Source organism: Sciurus vulgaris (assembly GCF_902686455.1).
Source record: "Sciurus vulgaris genome assembly, chromosome: 2".
NCBI lineage: Eukaryota > Metazoa > Chordata > Mammalia > Rodentia > Sciuridae > Sciurus > Sciurus vulgaris.
The window spans coordinates 103,725,541-103,743,155 of record NC_136462.1 but is presented as its reverse complement, the minus strand read 5'-3'; the positions used below and the strand labels follow the sequence as shown (position 1 = coordinate 103,743,155).

The 17,615-nt window shown below is 37.2% G+C and overlaps 1 protein-coding gene across 5 annotated transcripts in view; it reads left to right on the top strand.

Annotated features, from left to right (window-relative positions):
- DNAAF4 (dynein axonemal assembly factor 4) overlaps positions 1-17,615 on the top strand; it is a 68,877-nt gene that overhangs the window by 14,030 nt on the left and 37,232 nt on the right. For all 5 annotated transcript variants that reach the window (XM_079129963.1, XM_079129966.1, XM_079129962.1 and 2 more), the window contains exons 3-4: positions 32-165; positions 10,075-10,306. In XM_079129963.1, the coding sequence (XP_078986089.1) occupies positions 32-165; positions 10,075-10,306 (366 nt within the window). The remainder of the gene's footprint in view (positions 1-31; positions 166-10,074; positions 10,307-17,615) is intronic.

The window sequence follows — 17,615 nt, the reverse complement described above, 5'->3', positions numbered from 1 at the left end:
TCCTGGTTTATCAATATTCCTTATTTTTTAGTTGACAAAGAGATGATGCAGAGAATAAGAGAAAATTCTATTTTACAAGCACAGGAGAAAGCAAAAGAGGCTACAGAAGCAAAGGCTATAGCAAAGCGAGAAGATCAAAAATATACACTAAATGTTATGATGAAGGTAAGTTTCATATTGATAGGAAATATCTCTGAAGAGATAATAGTAAGTATGTAAAGACAATTATTTTCAATCATAATAATTCTCAACATTTGATTATAAGACTTAGTATGTTATATGAGCCATTTGCTAATTGCATGTATTCTTGAAAATCTGTATGAAAGTCAGCAGTATAGTACTTGGATGGTAAGCTGGGTACTGTGGCACATGTATATAGTCCAAGGTACTCTGGAGGCTGAGGCAGGAGGATTGCAAGTTGAGGACAGGCTGGGTAACTCTGTCTCAAAATAAAAAATAAAAAGGACTGTGGACATAGATTAGTGGTAGAGCACTTGCTTAGTGCTCTTGGTTCGATCCCCAGCACTGAGAAACAAAATTAGAACTTCTCTTTCTGAGAGTGATTCCTAAGAAACTCTAATATTTCCCTGCCTTTAGTTAGCTATAAGAAAATTCTGTCCTCAGCACTGCAACAACAACAAAAAAAAGGAAGAGAAAGAAAGAAAGAAAGAAAAGAAAGAAAGAAAGAAAGAAAGAAAGAAAGAAAGAAAGAAAGAAAGAAAGAAAAGAAAAGAAAAGAAAAGAAAAGAAAAGAAAAGAAAAGAAAAGATATGGGCTGGGGATATAGTTGGTAGAGTGCTTTCCTCACAAGCACAAGGCCCTGGGTTCAATCCCCAGCACCACAAAAAAGAAAAGATAATCTCTGACATGCCTTGTCTGATAGTAGGTCATTAAGATCCTCCTTGATTTCATCTCATTCTAATCAGAATGGCAATTAAGAAGAATATAAGTAACATTAAATGTTGGTGAGGATGTGAGGAAAAAGGTTCTCTCATACATCGCTGGTTGGACTGCAAATTAGTGCAACCACTCTGGAAAGCAGTATGGAGAGTCCTCAAAAAACTAAGAATGGAACCACTATTTGACCTCAGTATATATTCCAAAGATTTAAAATCAGCATACTACAGTGATGCAGCCACATCAATGTGTATAACAGCACAATTCACAATAGTCAAGCTATGGACCCTACCTAGGTGCCTTTCAATATATAAATGGATAAGAAAATGTAGTATGTATACACAATGGAATATTACTTACCATAAAGAAGACTGACTTTGTCTATTTGCTGGTAAATGGATGGCATTGGAGACTATCATGCTAAGTGAAATAAACCAGTCCCAAAAAGTCGAAGGTCAAGTGTTTTCTCTGATATGTAGAAGTTAATCCAAAATGGGGGGTGGTGATGGTAAGAAAAAGAATAGAAGAAAGATCAGCGGTATAGATAAAGAAGGATGGAGGGAAGGGAGGAGTGGGGATAGGGAAAGACAGTGGAATGAATCTGACCTAACCTATATATGTGTGTGTGTGTGTGTGTGTGTGTGTGTATGTACATATGAATATATCACAGTGAATCTCACCATCATGTATATCCACAAGACACTAATTAAAAATATATATAATTAATTAGGAGAAAGACCAGTAGAGTAAAGGAAAGGAAGTAAGGGGGGAGGGAGGAGGGGAGGTAAAGAGGAAGTACTAGGGACTGAATTAGAACAAATTATATTCCATGTTTTTATAATTATATCAAAATGAATCTATTGTTATGTATAACTAAAAAGAACCAATAAAAAAGACCCTCCTCAGTCCAGAGGCGTCCTGCCCCATACCCTGAAGGAAGGAATGGTACACAAAGAACCAAGAAAAATCTGAATGGACAAGCCTTGCTGGGTTTCCTCACCCAGTCTATTAACAACCCTGCCTATGCCATAAGTCTCCATAAAACCCCAAAAGGGCAAGGTTCAAAGAGCTTCCAGATGTGGCATGTAGGGGCTCCTGGAAGGTGGCACACCTGAAGGGGGCATGGAACTTCTTCACTACTTCCCCCATACTCTTCCCCCATACCCTGGCCTATACATTGTATCATCTAAATTCTTTGTTATGTTCTTTTTTTTTTTTTTTGCAGTACTGGGGATTGAACTCTCAGGGCCTTGTGCTTGTGAGGCAAGCACTCTACCAGCTGAGCTATCTCCCCAGCCCTGTTATGTTCTTTATGATAAACTGGTACATGTGTTTCCCTGAGTTCTGTGAGCAGCTTTTTTTTTTTTTTTTTTGTGGTGATAGGTATTGAACCCAGGGCCTTGTGCATGCAAGGCAAGCACTTTACCAACTGACCTATATCCCCAGCCCTCTGTGAGCAGCTTGAGCAAATTATTCTGACCCTGCTTTATAATAAGGCAGTCAGAAGCACAGGTAAAAATAACCTGGGGCTTATGATGACATCTAAAGTTGTGGACTGGGGGTGGGGTGTCAATCTGTGGCATCTGATGTTGTTATCTCTACGTATCAGAACTGAACAGGATTAGAGGATACCCCACTGTAAAACTGATTACTGACTTGCTGATGGGGAGAAATTCTTACACATCCAGTGTTAGAAGTCTGTGTTGACTGTGGTGTGAGATTAGAGGAAAAATAGACATTTTGTTTTTTCAGACACAACCTGTCTCTCCATATTTCAGGGTAACATTTTTCACTGCAACCTCACTTCTAATGAGTCCAAAAAAAATTGATTTTTATTTTTTTTTCAACATTTTCTTATTGTAATAATGGGAGTAACAATTTTAAAGTTCTTTTGTTGTTTTTAAAATTTATTTAAAGTTTCCATAAAAACCCAGCGGGGTTTGGAGAGGTCCCAGATGACTGGACATGTGGACCTACCCCGAGGGTAACACACCTGAAGAGGGCAAAACCACAGGATTTCCCTTCCTCATTCAGAAATGAGATGTCTTTTACCAACAAAGCTGTTGGGTTCTTTTTCACTAGCTTCACGCTGGTAAAATTGACAGGCTCATCATCCAGTTGGAAGTAAGTAGTTAGGAGCATCTTTAGGCAGAAGGACACAGCTTCCTATTGTCCTTATCTGTAATTTTAGCAGTTTTTTTAAATTAAACACTTCAATTTGCAGTTTTTCTTTGGTTAATTTCCAGTGCCCTAAAATGGTTTTGATATTTCTATCCAGTTTTATCCTTGATATTTGTGCAGAATTGCCAGTCTCTTCATATCTCTATAAAACCCGAACTTTTTCTTTTGCAGATGAATTTTATATTTATTTATTTACCAAGTTCCCTATGAGTTCTCTTAGCATTTTGATTGAATTTACATTGACTATAAATTAATCTGTGAAGCATCAACATATTTGTGTATTGAGATTTACTTTCAGGAGCATTTTCAGGAACATTCCTTTCAGGCTTCATCTTCATTTATTTGGATTAACTTTATGTCCCTTAGGAAAATTATGTAACATACATATAGAACTTGCTCATATTTTGTTAAACTTATTCGTAACGTTTTAAGAATTTTTTTTTTCCAGGTACCAGATATTGAACCCAGAACCTCACGCATGTTAGGCGAGTACTCTTCTACCACACTACATCCCAGCCCTTTATTCTTAGCATTTTAAGTTTTTCTGGGTACTGGGGTTGTAGTTCAGTAATAGGGCACTTTCCTAGCATGAATGAAGCCTTGAGTTCAGATCCTTAACACTGCAAAAAGAAAGTCTGTAGACATTGTCAAAAGTCCCAGAGCGGGGAGGGGCAAATTGCCCCAAATCAAACAGTATAGTGTTCCTTAATTTAGAGTCTTTCCCGATCCATCTCTTTGATATATTTCTTCTTGAGTTGGATCCTTTTATAATAAAGGGTAAATATATGTGAATAGTTTCCCTGAGTCTTGTGTGAGTTCTTGTAACAAATGATTGGCAAGGTTTGTGGGAACCTCCACTGTATAACTGGTCGACCAGCGGTATCAGAGGCCTGGACTTAGTATTGGCATCTAATGTGAGACTGACCCTTAAACCTGTGGGATCTGGTGCTAAGTCCAGGTAGATAGTGTCAGAATTGAATTGAATTATAGGACACCCAGTTGGTATTAGAGAATTACTCAGGGTAGTGATCAGAATTGAAGTATAAAGTATTGTGAGAGTCAGGCATAGTGGCTGGCATATACCTGAAATCCTCATCTGTTTCAGAGGTTGAGGCAAGATTGAAAGTTCCAGACCAACCTGGGCAACTTAGAGAGACCAAAATAAAATAAAAAGTGCTGGAATGTAGTTCAGTGGTGGGGTGCTTCCCTAGCATGTGTGAAACCCTGGGTTCAATCACCAGTACAAAAAAAAAAAAAAAAAGTCTTGTAAAAGCATAGCAGAGGCAAAAACTATTTTTTCCCTATACGTTCTTTTTCTTTGATACATAGTTTCTCTTTTCCCTTCGCCATAAGCTTTGTGTTATTTCCTTCATGCTTTTCTGGTCATCATATTTACTTTCTGAGAAGGCTTTCTTTGTCCTTCTTCTTCCTTTCTCTGAAGGGTATTGTGTATCTCTAATATAATTTACTATAAATTAAAATTGTAGATATAATTCCCTTAACTACAACTTAGCTTATATCAGAACTCTACTATTAACTTTTGATTTTAAGAAGAGTCCCACTTTTGGTAATAATACTTAGTCTTAAGTATTTTTAAAAGCCTTATTTAAAATTCATCCTGCTATTCTCTACCATGCCCTTCTGCCATGATGTTCTGCCTCATCTCAGACCCAGAGCAATGAAGTCAACCAGCCATGGGCTGAGACCTGTAAAACCATAAACCCCAAGCGAACTTTTCTTCTCCTATCTTGTTCTTATCAGGTATTTTGGTCAGAGTGAGGAAAAACTAACAGAAAAGATAGATACTGTTAATAAGATGCTTTGGACACCATAGTGGATAGAGTTCATCCAATTTGGAAACAGGGAAGCCAGATGGTGGTGTCCTTTTAGGCTCTGTACCTCCCTGAATTGTTCTCCTACCCATATAGTACTAACAGTTAACTTGTTTTTCTAAGCCATAACATTCCAGATATGCCTTCTTTCTAGCATAGAAAGAAGGAAACGTTTCTTTCTTTGATTAAAAAGATTTTCAGAAGCCCGAATGTCTAAAAAAATGGTGGTTCACAGACCAGATGACCTGAATTCTAATTAGCAAGGTCCTACAATATCCTCATCTTCCTAAGAAAACTCATACCATCAAGAACTTTCTCTCTACTGCCAGAATCTTCTATAGAAACAACAGACCCAATAGCACGTACAACCGACACACATGTACCATCTTTATGGTGCTTTTTTTGGAGCCAAATCCCACCTTCTGACGTTGATGGTGCTCCTTTGGAAGATAGTCAGGAGCTGGGAGCCCATCTCCACAAACCTCTGTCTGGTCTTTTGATTCCAGATATGTTCTTCCGTAGTTGGTAAGAGTGTTTGAGGTCAAAGGGAAGGAGTCGGGAAGGGACTTTCGATTGACTACTAATGAGGAATCCCACCTACCCAATTTTTTGTCTGTTAAATTTCTTTTCCTTTCTTTAGGACCATTCATGTTCTTTCCAATTCCTGCTTTGTTTTCTGGAAATTGCTGTTCTAGCATGGCTAAAGAAATCTTTAGGAGGAACAGGGTAGGGGAATATAGTACTCTAGAATGCTCTAGACTTCTGCGTGCCACAGGGATCCTGGCAATGAACTATTTGTGAGTTAAGTTCTTAGCTTTGGATAGTATTATGAGTTTTTTTTCTTTCTCCCATTTCCTCCATCCATCTCTCCCTCCTTCCTCCTACCTGACCTCCCCTTTCCCTCTTCCCTCCTCCTCCTCTCTACCCACCCCCTTCCCTCTCCTTTCTTTCTTTCTAATTTAGTTATAGCTTAAGAAGGGGCAGTTGTGGGATGGGGGTATAGCTCAATGGTACGGTGTGTGTTTAGTATGCTCAGGGGCCCAGTTGAATCCTAAATACCAAACAAATAACACCCCCACTCAAAATAAAACACCAAAAACAAAAAAGACAACAAAACAAAGAAGGAATAGTTAGCTAGACTGCATTTCATTTTAATAGGAATACATTTTGACTGTTTTCAATCCTAAGACACCTTAGTTATTCCTTCATGCCTTGGCACTTGGAGAAAATGAGGTTTTTGTCTTATTTTTTAAATGCTTATTGCCCCATATCAGTCCTGCCTTCAGGGCTGCTCGACTCCAGGGTTGGCTGTATACTCTTGAGTCTCTCAGTTTCTCTTACCTCCCAGTTTAGAAAGTAGCTGAAGTACCTAGTTCTAAGTACCATTGAATGAGGTACTTAAGAGTAGCAGCTCCTTGCTTAGGTAAGGGTAAAGTGATGGTGCTGCTGGTGTCACTAGTCATGTGACATTCTAGATAGAGAAAAAACATGTGCAATGGGAAAAAGATAGGAAGAACATAGTGCGTGTGGGGAGTGTTGGATTGTTGATGAGACTGTCATAATCCTAAGAGTCTGGGTTTTATTATTGGACCAGTTCTGTTACTTATTCTCCACATAAACTTTTACAAGTCACTTAGACACTTCACTTTCCTCATTTGCAAAATGGGGATAATAAAAGTAGCTAACTCATATGATTGTTGCAAAGATTAAACAATATAATGCATGTAATGTTGAGTGCTTAGCACAGTGTTAGGGTCTTTTTTATTGCCATCATTTGTTTAATTTCCACCCAGAATACAGCTGGAGCCATCAGGTATGGTAGAGGATGAGGGGTCTTTTATACATAAAGGATTTTGGACCATGAGAAACCACCAGAAAGAGCAGGGGCAGTGATATATGGTGTTATTTGTGTTGAAATGACTACAGTGCTTTGGGCATCTTGATTATAAAGACAAGGGCCAGGGCAGTGGTATGTAGCTAGGAATTTTCTGAGTAGGTTATTAAACATAGCCATTATTAAATATTAAATTATACTAAAATTAAAGATTTAAAAGGTTTATCATTTCCTAATTAACTTACTACATTTTACTATTATCCAAGTTTCTGAGATGTTTTTAAAAAATCTACAGTATCTGGAGAGTGGAAACACTATATAATGGTGAGCTACTGAGCATCTCTTCCCAACACTGTTCCCACTGACAGTAGATGGAAATGAGCCAGGGTGGGGGTATTTGCCTCACAGAAATCAGCAGATACTGCAAATCAGTGTTTTTCCCACTTCCAGAGAGCTGGTTGTAGAATCTATGTGGGTACAGTACCAAGCTAGAGAGACTCTGTAGAATAGCAGTAGAGCAAAGATGAGTACTGAATCTTAGGACTTAAAATGGAGAGGAGAAGACAGACTTGAGAGACACTTTAGTGTTAGGATCTGTAGGGCACGGTAACTGACTGAATGTGGGAGAAATAAAGATTGAAATGTGAAACAAAGGTCTCTGCCTTGAGCAGCTGTCCTTGCTGCCTTTGATGAAGCAAAAGGCAATATTGTGAGCTGTCCTGCAGAAAGGCCATCATGGCTAGGAACAGAAGGTTATTTCTGGCTGACAGCCAGCAAAGACTGGAGGCCATTAATCCAACAGTCTGCAAGGTGCTGGATCCTGCCAACAAACATGTGAGCTTAGAAACAGATCCTGCCTCAACTAAGCCTTCATATCTGACTCCAGCTCTGGCTGACACCTTGATTGCAGCCTCTTAAGAGACCTTGAAGTAGAGGACCCAAATAAGCGGATCCCAAATCTAGACCCACCCAAACCATTAGACTATAAAGATGTTTTGGGCTGGGGTTGTAGCTCAGAGGTAGTGGCTTGCCTTGCATGTACGAGGCACTGGGTTTGATCCTCAGAACCAAAGTATTGTGTCCGTCTACAACTAAATTTTAAATAAATAAAGATGTATTGTTTTAAGCTGAAATTAAAAATTTCTGTCAATACAGATTATGAGGGGTGAGCATGTCTGACTTGATATACTTTTCCTTTTTCCTTGTCTTAGGGCAGAAAGAATAAAAGGCAAACTTTATTAAACTGGGTAAAATCATTATTTTCTCCTTTTTGATCTTTAATACTGACTGTTCATAATCCCCTTTGCCAAGTATATAAATGCTGGCTCATTGCTATGTATAAATTCTCCCTAACCCATCTTGTTGGAAGTTCACTGGCAACTCTCTGAATTTAGAATATGTAGTAATTATTATCTTCTCTGCTTAGCCCAAGCCTTAGGTGAATGTATTTTATCTATTTTTCATTACTGTAAGAAAACACCTGAAGCTGGGTAACTTTATAAAGAAAAGAGGTTCATTTAGCTCAGTTTTAGAGACTGAAAGTCTAAGATCAGGGAGCCCCATCTGCTCAGCCTCTGATGGATAACATGATAGGAAGAGCATGTGTGAGAGCAGGAGATCATATCCCAAGATAGGAAGCCAGAGAGTGATTCAGGTATCAGGCTCAGGCTTTTATAACAACTTGCTCTCTCTAAAACTGACTCAAGGGTCTCCAAAGAACGATTTTAATCCCTTCTGAGGACAGTGCCCCTAGTGACCTAAGGATCTCCCACTAGGCCACAGTTCTTAAAGGTCCCACCCTACCACCTCCCACATCACCAGTCAAAGGACTAGGCCTCTAATATATGAATGTTGGGCAGAAACCAGATCCAAACCATAGCAACAGAATTAGAATTCTTTCAGTATCCTGTGAAATTTATTTTGAAGTTTTTGTCTCAAAGTTCAGTAGGAAAATAGTCTTCCAGAAGAGAGTATTAAGTCATGTAGATATTATAGAGCACCTTTCAGTACTGATTTCTTATAAAGTTTGTATCCTAAAGCAATACAATCTCTAGGAGCCTTCATCCACCATGTCCCTATTCTAGAACCACTCTAGATGTACTATTTAAATGTAAATTACTTTAAATATACATTGCTGGCACAACAATATATATTGATTATAGGTAGCAAATAACTATAATCCCAGCAACTCAAGAGGCTGAGGCAGAAGGATCATATGTTTGAGACCAGCCTTAGCAACTTAGTGAGACCCTATCTCAAAACAAAAAAGAACTGGAGATGTAGTTCAGTGGTTAAGAGCCCCTGGGTTCAGTCCACAGTACTGTAAACACATATATAAATATGTTTATATAAGTATATATATTATGTATATACACACACACACACACACACATATATATATATATATATATATATGAAAGTAAAATTGAAAATTCAGTTCCTCAGTCATAATAGCCACATTCAAAGTGTTTAAATTAGCAATGTGTGGCTAATGCCTACTGTATTGGGTAACAGGACATTTTGATCAATGGAGAAAATACTTCTCTAGAGGATAGAGGTGAGAAATTTTCTTTACCATATGAAAATCAGATAGTCATGTACACCAACCATTTGCTCTATTTAACATTTTTTTTCTTGTCTGCGTGAAGACATTTTTAGAGGTAAAAAATGTTGCCACACTCCTATACAAGATACTGCTTTCAAATTCATCCAATGTTTAGCTTTTTACGTGAAAGCATTAAACAGCTACAGTGCAAACATAATCAGCAGCAGGATTAAGAGTTCAGGCATTTCCATCCACCAGAAACAAACTCTCTGTTTATCTTTCCTATTTCCTTCTCTACTGTGCCCTCTTTTCTCAGGTGAGGGTGGGTAGAACTTCAGTCCTAAGATAAGGTAAGACTGGGATAAGTAGAAGGGCACACGTTTGGTTTGTGTATATGTTTTGGTGGGTATATGTACGTAGGTTTGGGGGGAACTTACTTAACTTTTAGAATAATAAATTCTAACTTTTTAATGGAACCCTTAGATATAATATAACAATACCCACCACATTTTATATATGAGTAAACTGAACTTAGAGGAAGTGATTGCCCAAGATCGGAACAGTAATTAGTGGTAGATCCAGGACTAAAACATGTGTTCCATGACCCACAAATCAATAGGCATTCTATTAAATAATTTGTCTTTCCCATTTTTATTCTTTATTTACTACTATGGCTACAGATGCAATGGCAGAAGTTTAGAGATAAGAATAATTAACTAGTATAATCTATTTAAAGAAATGTTTTTTATGTGTCTTAAAGGATTTGGTAATTGTAATTTTTACAGATTGAAGAAGAAGAGAGGAAGAAAATAGAAGATATGAAAGAAAATGAACGAAGAAAAGCAACTAAAGAATTGGAAGCCTGGAAAGAATGTCAAAGAAAAGCTGAAGAACGAAAAAGAATTCAGAAAGAAAAGAAATTACATCAACAAGAAAAGCAAACTGAAGAAGAAAGAAAAAAATTAAAACATAAAAATCTCACTAAAAATTCAGCATCTAGAAATCTTGCCACAAAAGGTACCTGATTACTTTAATAATTCTGGAAAAGTGAGTACTGTTGTTGAAATATATATGATACTTTTATTATGATCATTATTATTTCGGTAAATTTGTTCACAGTATTAGGTCATTGTTTTGTATATTGAGAATAAGCATTACAATATGAAGATTAAAACAAAATATATCAGAAATATATTTCTTCTTATAGGGAGTAGTGAGCTTTTCTAATAAATGACTAAAGATTCAGTGTCTTCATTGCTTGTGTACCTTAAAAAAATGATGCAGGTACTGTTGAAAATGTGCTTAATTTAGGTGTCAAAAGACTTCGAGTGTCCGAGCAGTCTAAGGAGTATTCATTTATTCCTTTAGATGTGAGGAACTAGGAATTTCATTCAAAGACCCTATTCTAACGTGACTCAGGAAAATGAGTACTATAAGCAAACTTGGTCTTCAGTAAATAAGGGCTGCTTCTGGCTTTTGATCCCGATGTGTTCAAAGATAGGTAAAAGACTATAATTCTTTATTGAAAGCTAATTTTGACTTTATCTGATTTTAGAGTATTGAAATTTATTGTAGATTTATAGGGGTCTCCCTTTATCCTTGAGGGATATGTTCTGAGACCCCCAGTGGATTCCTGAAACTGAGGATATTAATGAACCCTACACATACTATGCTTTTCCTATACATACATACCTCTGACAAACTTTAAAGTTGTAAATTATTCACTGTTCTGAGTAGTGTGCCATCCTGCTCTGTCCTGCCCAGGATGTGAATCATCCTTTTGTCCTCTGTGTCCATGCTGTATGTACCCATTAGTCACTCAGTAACCATTTTGGTCACAGAATACTGTGAAACAGTTTATGCTAACAAATTAAGCAACCGAGATGAAATATACTAATTTATTAAAAAATAAAGTGTACCATAATTGGCACAGAAAAAAGAGGAAATCTGAAGAGTTACAGGAACTGAACTGGCTGTTATAAACCTTCCTACAGGGACAGTGTAGTTTAGTGTTATAACATTTGCCTAGCCTGTTTGAAGACCTAAGTTTGAATGCCCCTAGGACTTGGGAAAAAAAAAATTCCATAAAGAAAACTCTAGGCCCCAATGATATCAATAATGGATTCTACCAAACATTTAAAGAAGAAATAATACCAATTTTACATAAAAATCTTTTGTAAAACAGAATATTGTTTTATGAATACTTTTCAACTCTTTTTAGGAATACTTCTCAACTTTTACCCCCTACTTTTTTGGGGGGTGGGGAATGTACCAGGGATTGAACTCAGGAGTACTTGATCACTGAGCAGCATCCCCAGCCCTATTTTGTATTTTCTTTAGAGGCAGGGTCTCACTGAGTTGCTTAGCACCTTGCTTTCCTGAGGCTGGCTTTGACTCCCAATGCTTCTGCCTTACAGTCTCTTGAGCCACTGCACCCGGCTCCCCAACCCTTTTTGAAGCCAGTCTAATTCTAAAATCAAATCCTGACAAAGTCATTACAGAAAAAGAAAATTGCAAGCCTATGTGCCTTATGAATATAAATGCAAACATCCACAACAATACAGTAACAAATTGAGTCCTGCAATAAAAAATAGAATTTATTTAGGAATGCATAGTTAGCTTACCATTTGAAAATCATTCATTGTAATTCATCACATTAATAGAATAAAGGAAAAAATATGATCATTTCAGTATTACAGAAAGACATTTGACAAAATCCAACACTAATTTATGAAAACTTTCTCAGAAAATTTCGTATTTTCCAAGTACACATATTTACTGTTGAATTATTGAATGCTTTGCCCCATAGATCCAAGAACAATACAAAGTTGTCCACTTTTACTACTTCTATTCAACATTATACTGGAGGTCTTTGCCATTGTATTAACACAAGAAGAAATAAAAAGCATAAAGATTAGGTGAAGTTGGATGTGGTCACTCAAGCCTGTAATCCCAATGTATTGGGAAGCTGAGGCAGGAGGATCACAAATTCAAAGCCAGCCTCAGCAACTTAGTGAGGCTATACCCAACATAGCGAGACCCTGTCTCAAAATTAAAAATTAAAAAAAAAAAGGGCCAGTTCAGTGGTTAAGGTCCCCTGGGTTCAATCCCCAGTACCACCACCAAAAAAAAAAAAAAAAAGTGAGAAGTAGAAATGATTTTCAATGTAGAAATCCCTAAAGAAGATACAGAATAACTGCTAACTAGTAAGTAGATTTAGCAGTGTCTTGGGTTATAATATTATAAAAGTCACTTGATTTTTTTATTGATCAACAGCAAACAATTGGAAAATCAAACTTTAATTCATATTTAGTAGCCCAAGAAACATGAAATATTTATGAATAAATTTAACAAAAGAAATTCAAGATCTCATCACTAAAAGTTATGGAATAATTGATGAGAGATAGTTTAAAAAGCCTACATAAATGAAAAGGTATAACATGTTCATGAATCACAAAACTGGATATTGTTAAGATGCCAATTTTTATTGATTAATTAATTGATTTTGGTATTACAGATTGAACCCTGAACCACATCCCCAGTCATTTTTTTATTTTTTATTTTGAGACAGGATTTTGCTAAATTGTTTAGGACCTCACTAAGTTGCTGAGGCTGTCCTCAAACTTGAGATCCTCCTACCTCAACTGATAAGTTGCTACAATTACAGGCATGTACTTCCACACCTGGTTCCAATTCTCTTTATTTTCTCCTCTATTTTTTTAAGTTGTAGATGGTATTGCACAATACCTTTATTTTATTCTATTTTTTAATTAATTAATTAATTAATTTATTTATATTTGGTGCTGAGGATCAAACACAGTGCCTCACACGTGTCAGGCAGACGCTCTACCACTGAACCACAAACCCAACCCTCCAATTCTCTTTAAATCGACTATAGATTCAGTGCAATTCCAATAGAAATCCCTTAGAAACTGACAAGTTGATGTTAAAATTTTATATAAGAACGCAAACGACCTAGAATAGTGAAAGAAATGGAAAAAAAAAGATGGATTAAACTACCTGATTTGGAGACTTAGCATCAAGCTACAGTAATAAAGACAGGGTGGAACTAATGAAAGAATGAATATACAGTTCAAAAGAGCAGAGTTCGAGATTGCCACTGGGAGACAAGCAGCTTTGGTTTGCCGCGCATTCTGGCAATGGCGATGTACTACCTTGTCACAGGCACAAAAGCAACAGAGCCAGGCGACCACAGACCATGGACCGAAGCCTCTGAAACCGACCCCCAGACCAACTGACTGCCCTATCACCGGGAACACAGACCAACTGATTGCACCCGGCCTCCTGGATCCCACAACCACACCAAACACACCCGACCTCCAGGACCACTGCCGGACCAACTGCATCCTGTCTCCAGGACCTCCACTGACCACGTCCACCCCTGAGCTGCAGCTCCCCATTTGCCAACACATTTGGAAGCCAGAGCAGCCATCTTGGATAATCCTGGAAGCTGTAGCTCCCATCTTCGGGTGGGGCAAATCCCATCATGAGACGCCTGCTGGAGGCTTGAAGCTCATTGTCAGGTACCTCTCATACATCAGTCTACTGAACATGGAAGGTTTCATTAATATATGACTATTATACAGTAGATTTTCTTTTTTCTCCTTTTTAAAAAAAATATTTAAGTTTTTATTTCTTTATGTTTCTTGCTTTCTTTTCCTTCTGTTTACCTATTCCCTCAGAGTCGCTTTCTCCCTTATTTACATGATGTTATTGTCCCCATAGGGGCTATTTGGTCTAGGATTGCATAGTGTCTGATTTGGGCACTGCTAATAATGATTTCTCCTTAAAGAAAGGGTTTTGGAAACCTATAGGGCCACTATAAGCCTATAGGGGGAAATCTGCAGCACCCCAGAACTGCAGCGCTAGAAGGGAAGATACATGAACAACATGAAAAAACAAGGGAAGAAAATGATCCAAACAAATCTAGATTCTATAGTAATAGAATCCAATGATAGTATGTTAGAAGAAATGTCAGAAAAGGACTTCAGATTATACATGATTAAGATGATTCGCGAAGCAAAGGATGAGATAAGAGAGCAAATGCAGGTAATGAATGATAATACCAATAGCTGAAAGAGCACCTGCAGGAAGCAGAAGATCATTTCAACAAAGAGATAGAGATTCTCAAAAAAACCAAATGTAAATCCTTGAAATGAAGGAGACAATAAACCAAATTAAAAACTCAGTGGAAAGCATCACCAACAGACTAGACCACTTGGAAGACAGAACCTCAGACAATGAAGACAAAATATTTAATCTTGAAATTAAAGTTGCCCAAACAGAGACGATGGTAAGAAATCATGAACAGAATCTCCAAGAACTATGGGACATCATGAAAAGACCAAATTTAAGAATTATTGGGATTGACGAAAGCACAGAGATACAGACCAAAGGAATGAACAGCCTACTCAATGAAATAATATCAGAAAATTTCCCAAACCTGAAGAATGAAATAGAAAATCAAATACAAGAGGCTTACAGAACACCAAATGCACAGAATCACAACAGATCCACACCAAGACACATTATAATGAAAATGCCTATAAAGATAGGATTTTGAAGGCTGTGAGAGAAAAGCATGAGATTACATATAGGGGGAGACCAATACGGATAGGAGCCGACTTCTCAACCCAGACTCTAAAAGCTAGAAGGGCCTGCACCAACATATTTCAAGCTCTGAAAGAACATGGTTGCCAACCAAGAATCCTATACCCAGCAAAACTAACCTTCAGATTTGAAGATGAAATGAAATCCTTCCTTGATAAACAAAAGTTAAAAGAATTTACAAATAGAAAGCCTGCACTACAGAATGTTCTCAACAAAATATTCCATGAGGAGGAAATGAAAAACAACAATGGAGGTCAGCAAAGGGAGGAACTACCTTAGAGAAAAACCAAAGGAGAAACCAAGCCAACTTAAAAAGCAAAAATAAGCCAAATGACTGGGAATACAAATCATTTCTCAATAATAACCCTGAACGTTAATGGCCTAAACTCATCAATCAGAAGACATAGACTGGCAGAATGGATTAAAAAGAAAGACCCAGCACTATGCTGCCTGCAAGAGACTCATCTCATAGAAAAAGACATCCACAGACTAAAGGTGAAAGGATGGGAAAAAACCTACCATGCACATGGACCCAGTAAAAGAGCGGGGGTTTCCATCCTTATATCAGATAAAGTGGACGTCAAGCCAAAGTTAGTCAGAAGGGATAAAGAAGGACATTTCATACTGCTTAAGGGAATCATAAATCAGGAAGACATAGCGATAGTAAATATTTATGCCCCAAACAATGGTGCATCCCTGTACATCAAACAAATCCTTCTCAATTGCAAGAATCACATAACCAAAACACAATAATTCTGGGCGACTTTAATGCACCGCTGTCACCACTAGATAGATCTTCCAAACAAAATCCATCCAAAGAAACCATAGAACTCAATAACACAATCAATAACCTAGACTTAATAGACACATATAGAATATTCCATCCATCAACGAATGGATACACTTTCTTCTCAGCAGCACATGGAACCTTCTCGAAAATAGACTATATGTTATGCCACAAAGCAGCCCTTAGGAAATGCAAAAAAATAGAGATACTGCCTTGTGTTCTATCAGATCATAATGGACTGAGAGTAGAAATCAATGACAAAGTAAAAAAGGGAAATTTCTTCAACACTTGGAGACTAAATAATATGCTATTGAATGAAACATGGATAACAAAAAACATCAGGGAGGAGATTAAAAAATTCTTAGAGGTCAATGAGAATGATGATACAACATATCAAAATCTCTGGGACACTATGAAAGCGGTACTAAGAGGAAAATTCATTGCATGGAGCGCATTCCCGAAAAGAATGAAAAGTCAACCATTAAATGACCTAACATTACAGCTCAAAGCCCTAGAAAAAGAAGAACAGAATAACAGCAAAAGTAGTAGAAGACAGGAAATAATTAAAATCAGAGCTGAAATCAATGAAATTGAAACAAAAGAAATTATTCAAAAATTTGACATAACAGAAGTTGGTTCTTTGAGAAAGTAAACAAAATAGATAAACCCTTAGCCACACTAACAAAGAGGAGAGAGAAGACTCAAATTACTAAAATACATGATGCAAAAGGAAATATCACAACAGACACCACTGAGATACAGAACATAATGAGAAGCTACTTTGAAAATCTGTATTCCAACAAAATAGAAAGTACCGAAGACATTGAGAAATTTCTAGAGACATATGCTCCTCCCACACTGAACCAGGAGGACATACACGATTTAAACAGATCAATATCAAGCAATGAAATAGAAGAAGCCATTAAAAATCTACCATCCAAGGAAAGCCCAGGACCAGATGGATTCTCAGCCGAGTTCTACAAGACCTTCAAAGAAGAACTCATTCCAATACTTCTCAAAGTATTCCAGGAAATAGAAAAGGAGGGTACCCTACCGAACTCATTCTATGAAGCTAATATCACCCTCATACCCAAACCAGGAAAAGACACATCAAGGAAAGAAAATTTTAGACCAATATCCTTGATGAATATAGATGCAAAGATCCTTAACAAAATATTGGCAAACCTTATCCAAAAACATATTAAGAAAATTGTGCACCATGATCAAGTGGGGTTCATTCCTGGAATGCAAGGATGGTTTAACATCCGTAAATCAATCAACATAATCCATCATGTCAATAGACTTAAGGATAAGAATCATATGGTTATTTCAATTGACACAGAAAAAGCATTTGACAATATACAACAACCCTTCATGCTGAAAACACTAGAAAAAATAGGGATAGTAGTAACATACCTGGACATTGTAAAGGCTATTTATGGTAAGCCCATGGTCAACATCATGCTTAATGGAGAAAAACTGAAAGCATTCCCTTTAAAAACGGGAACAAGACAGGGATGTCCTCTTTCACCACTTCTATTCAACATTGTCCTCGAAATTCTAGCAAGAGCAGTTAGGCAGACTAAAGAAATTAAAGGGATATGAATAGGAAAAGAGGAACCAAAGCTGTCACTATTTGCTGATGACATGATTCTATATTTAGAGGATCCAAAAACCTCCTCCAGAAAACTTCTAGACCTCATCAATGAATTCAGCAAAAAAGCAGTCTATAAAATCTATCCAAAGAGGTAAAAGATCTCTACAATGAAAACTACAAAACACTGAAGAAAGAAATTAAGGAAGACCTTAGAAGATGGAAAGATCTCCCATGTTCTTGGATAGGCAGAATTAATATTGTCAAAATGGCCATACTACCAAAAGTGCTATACAGATTCAATGCAATTCCAA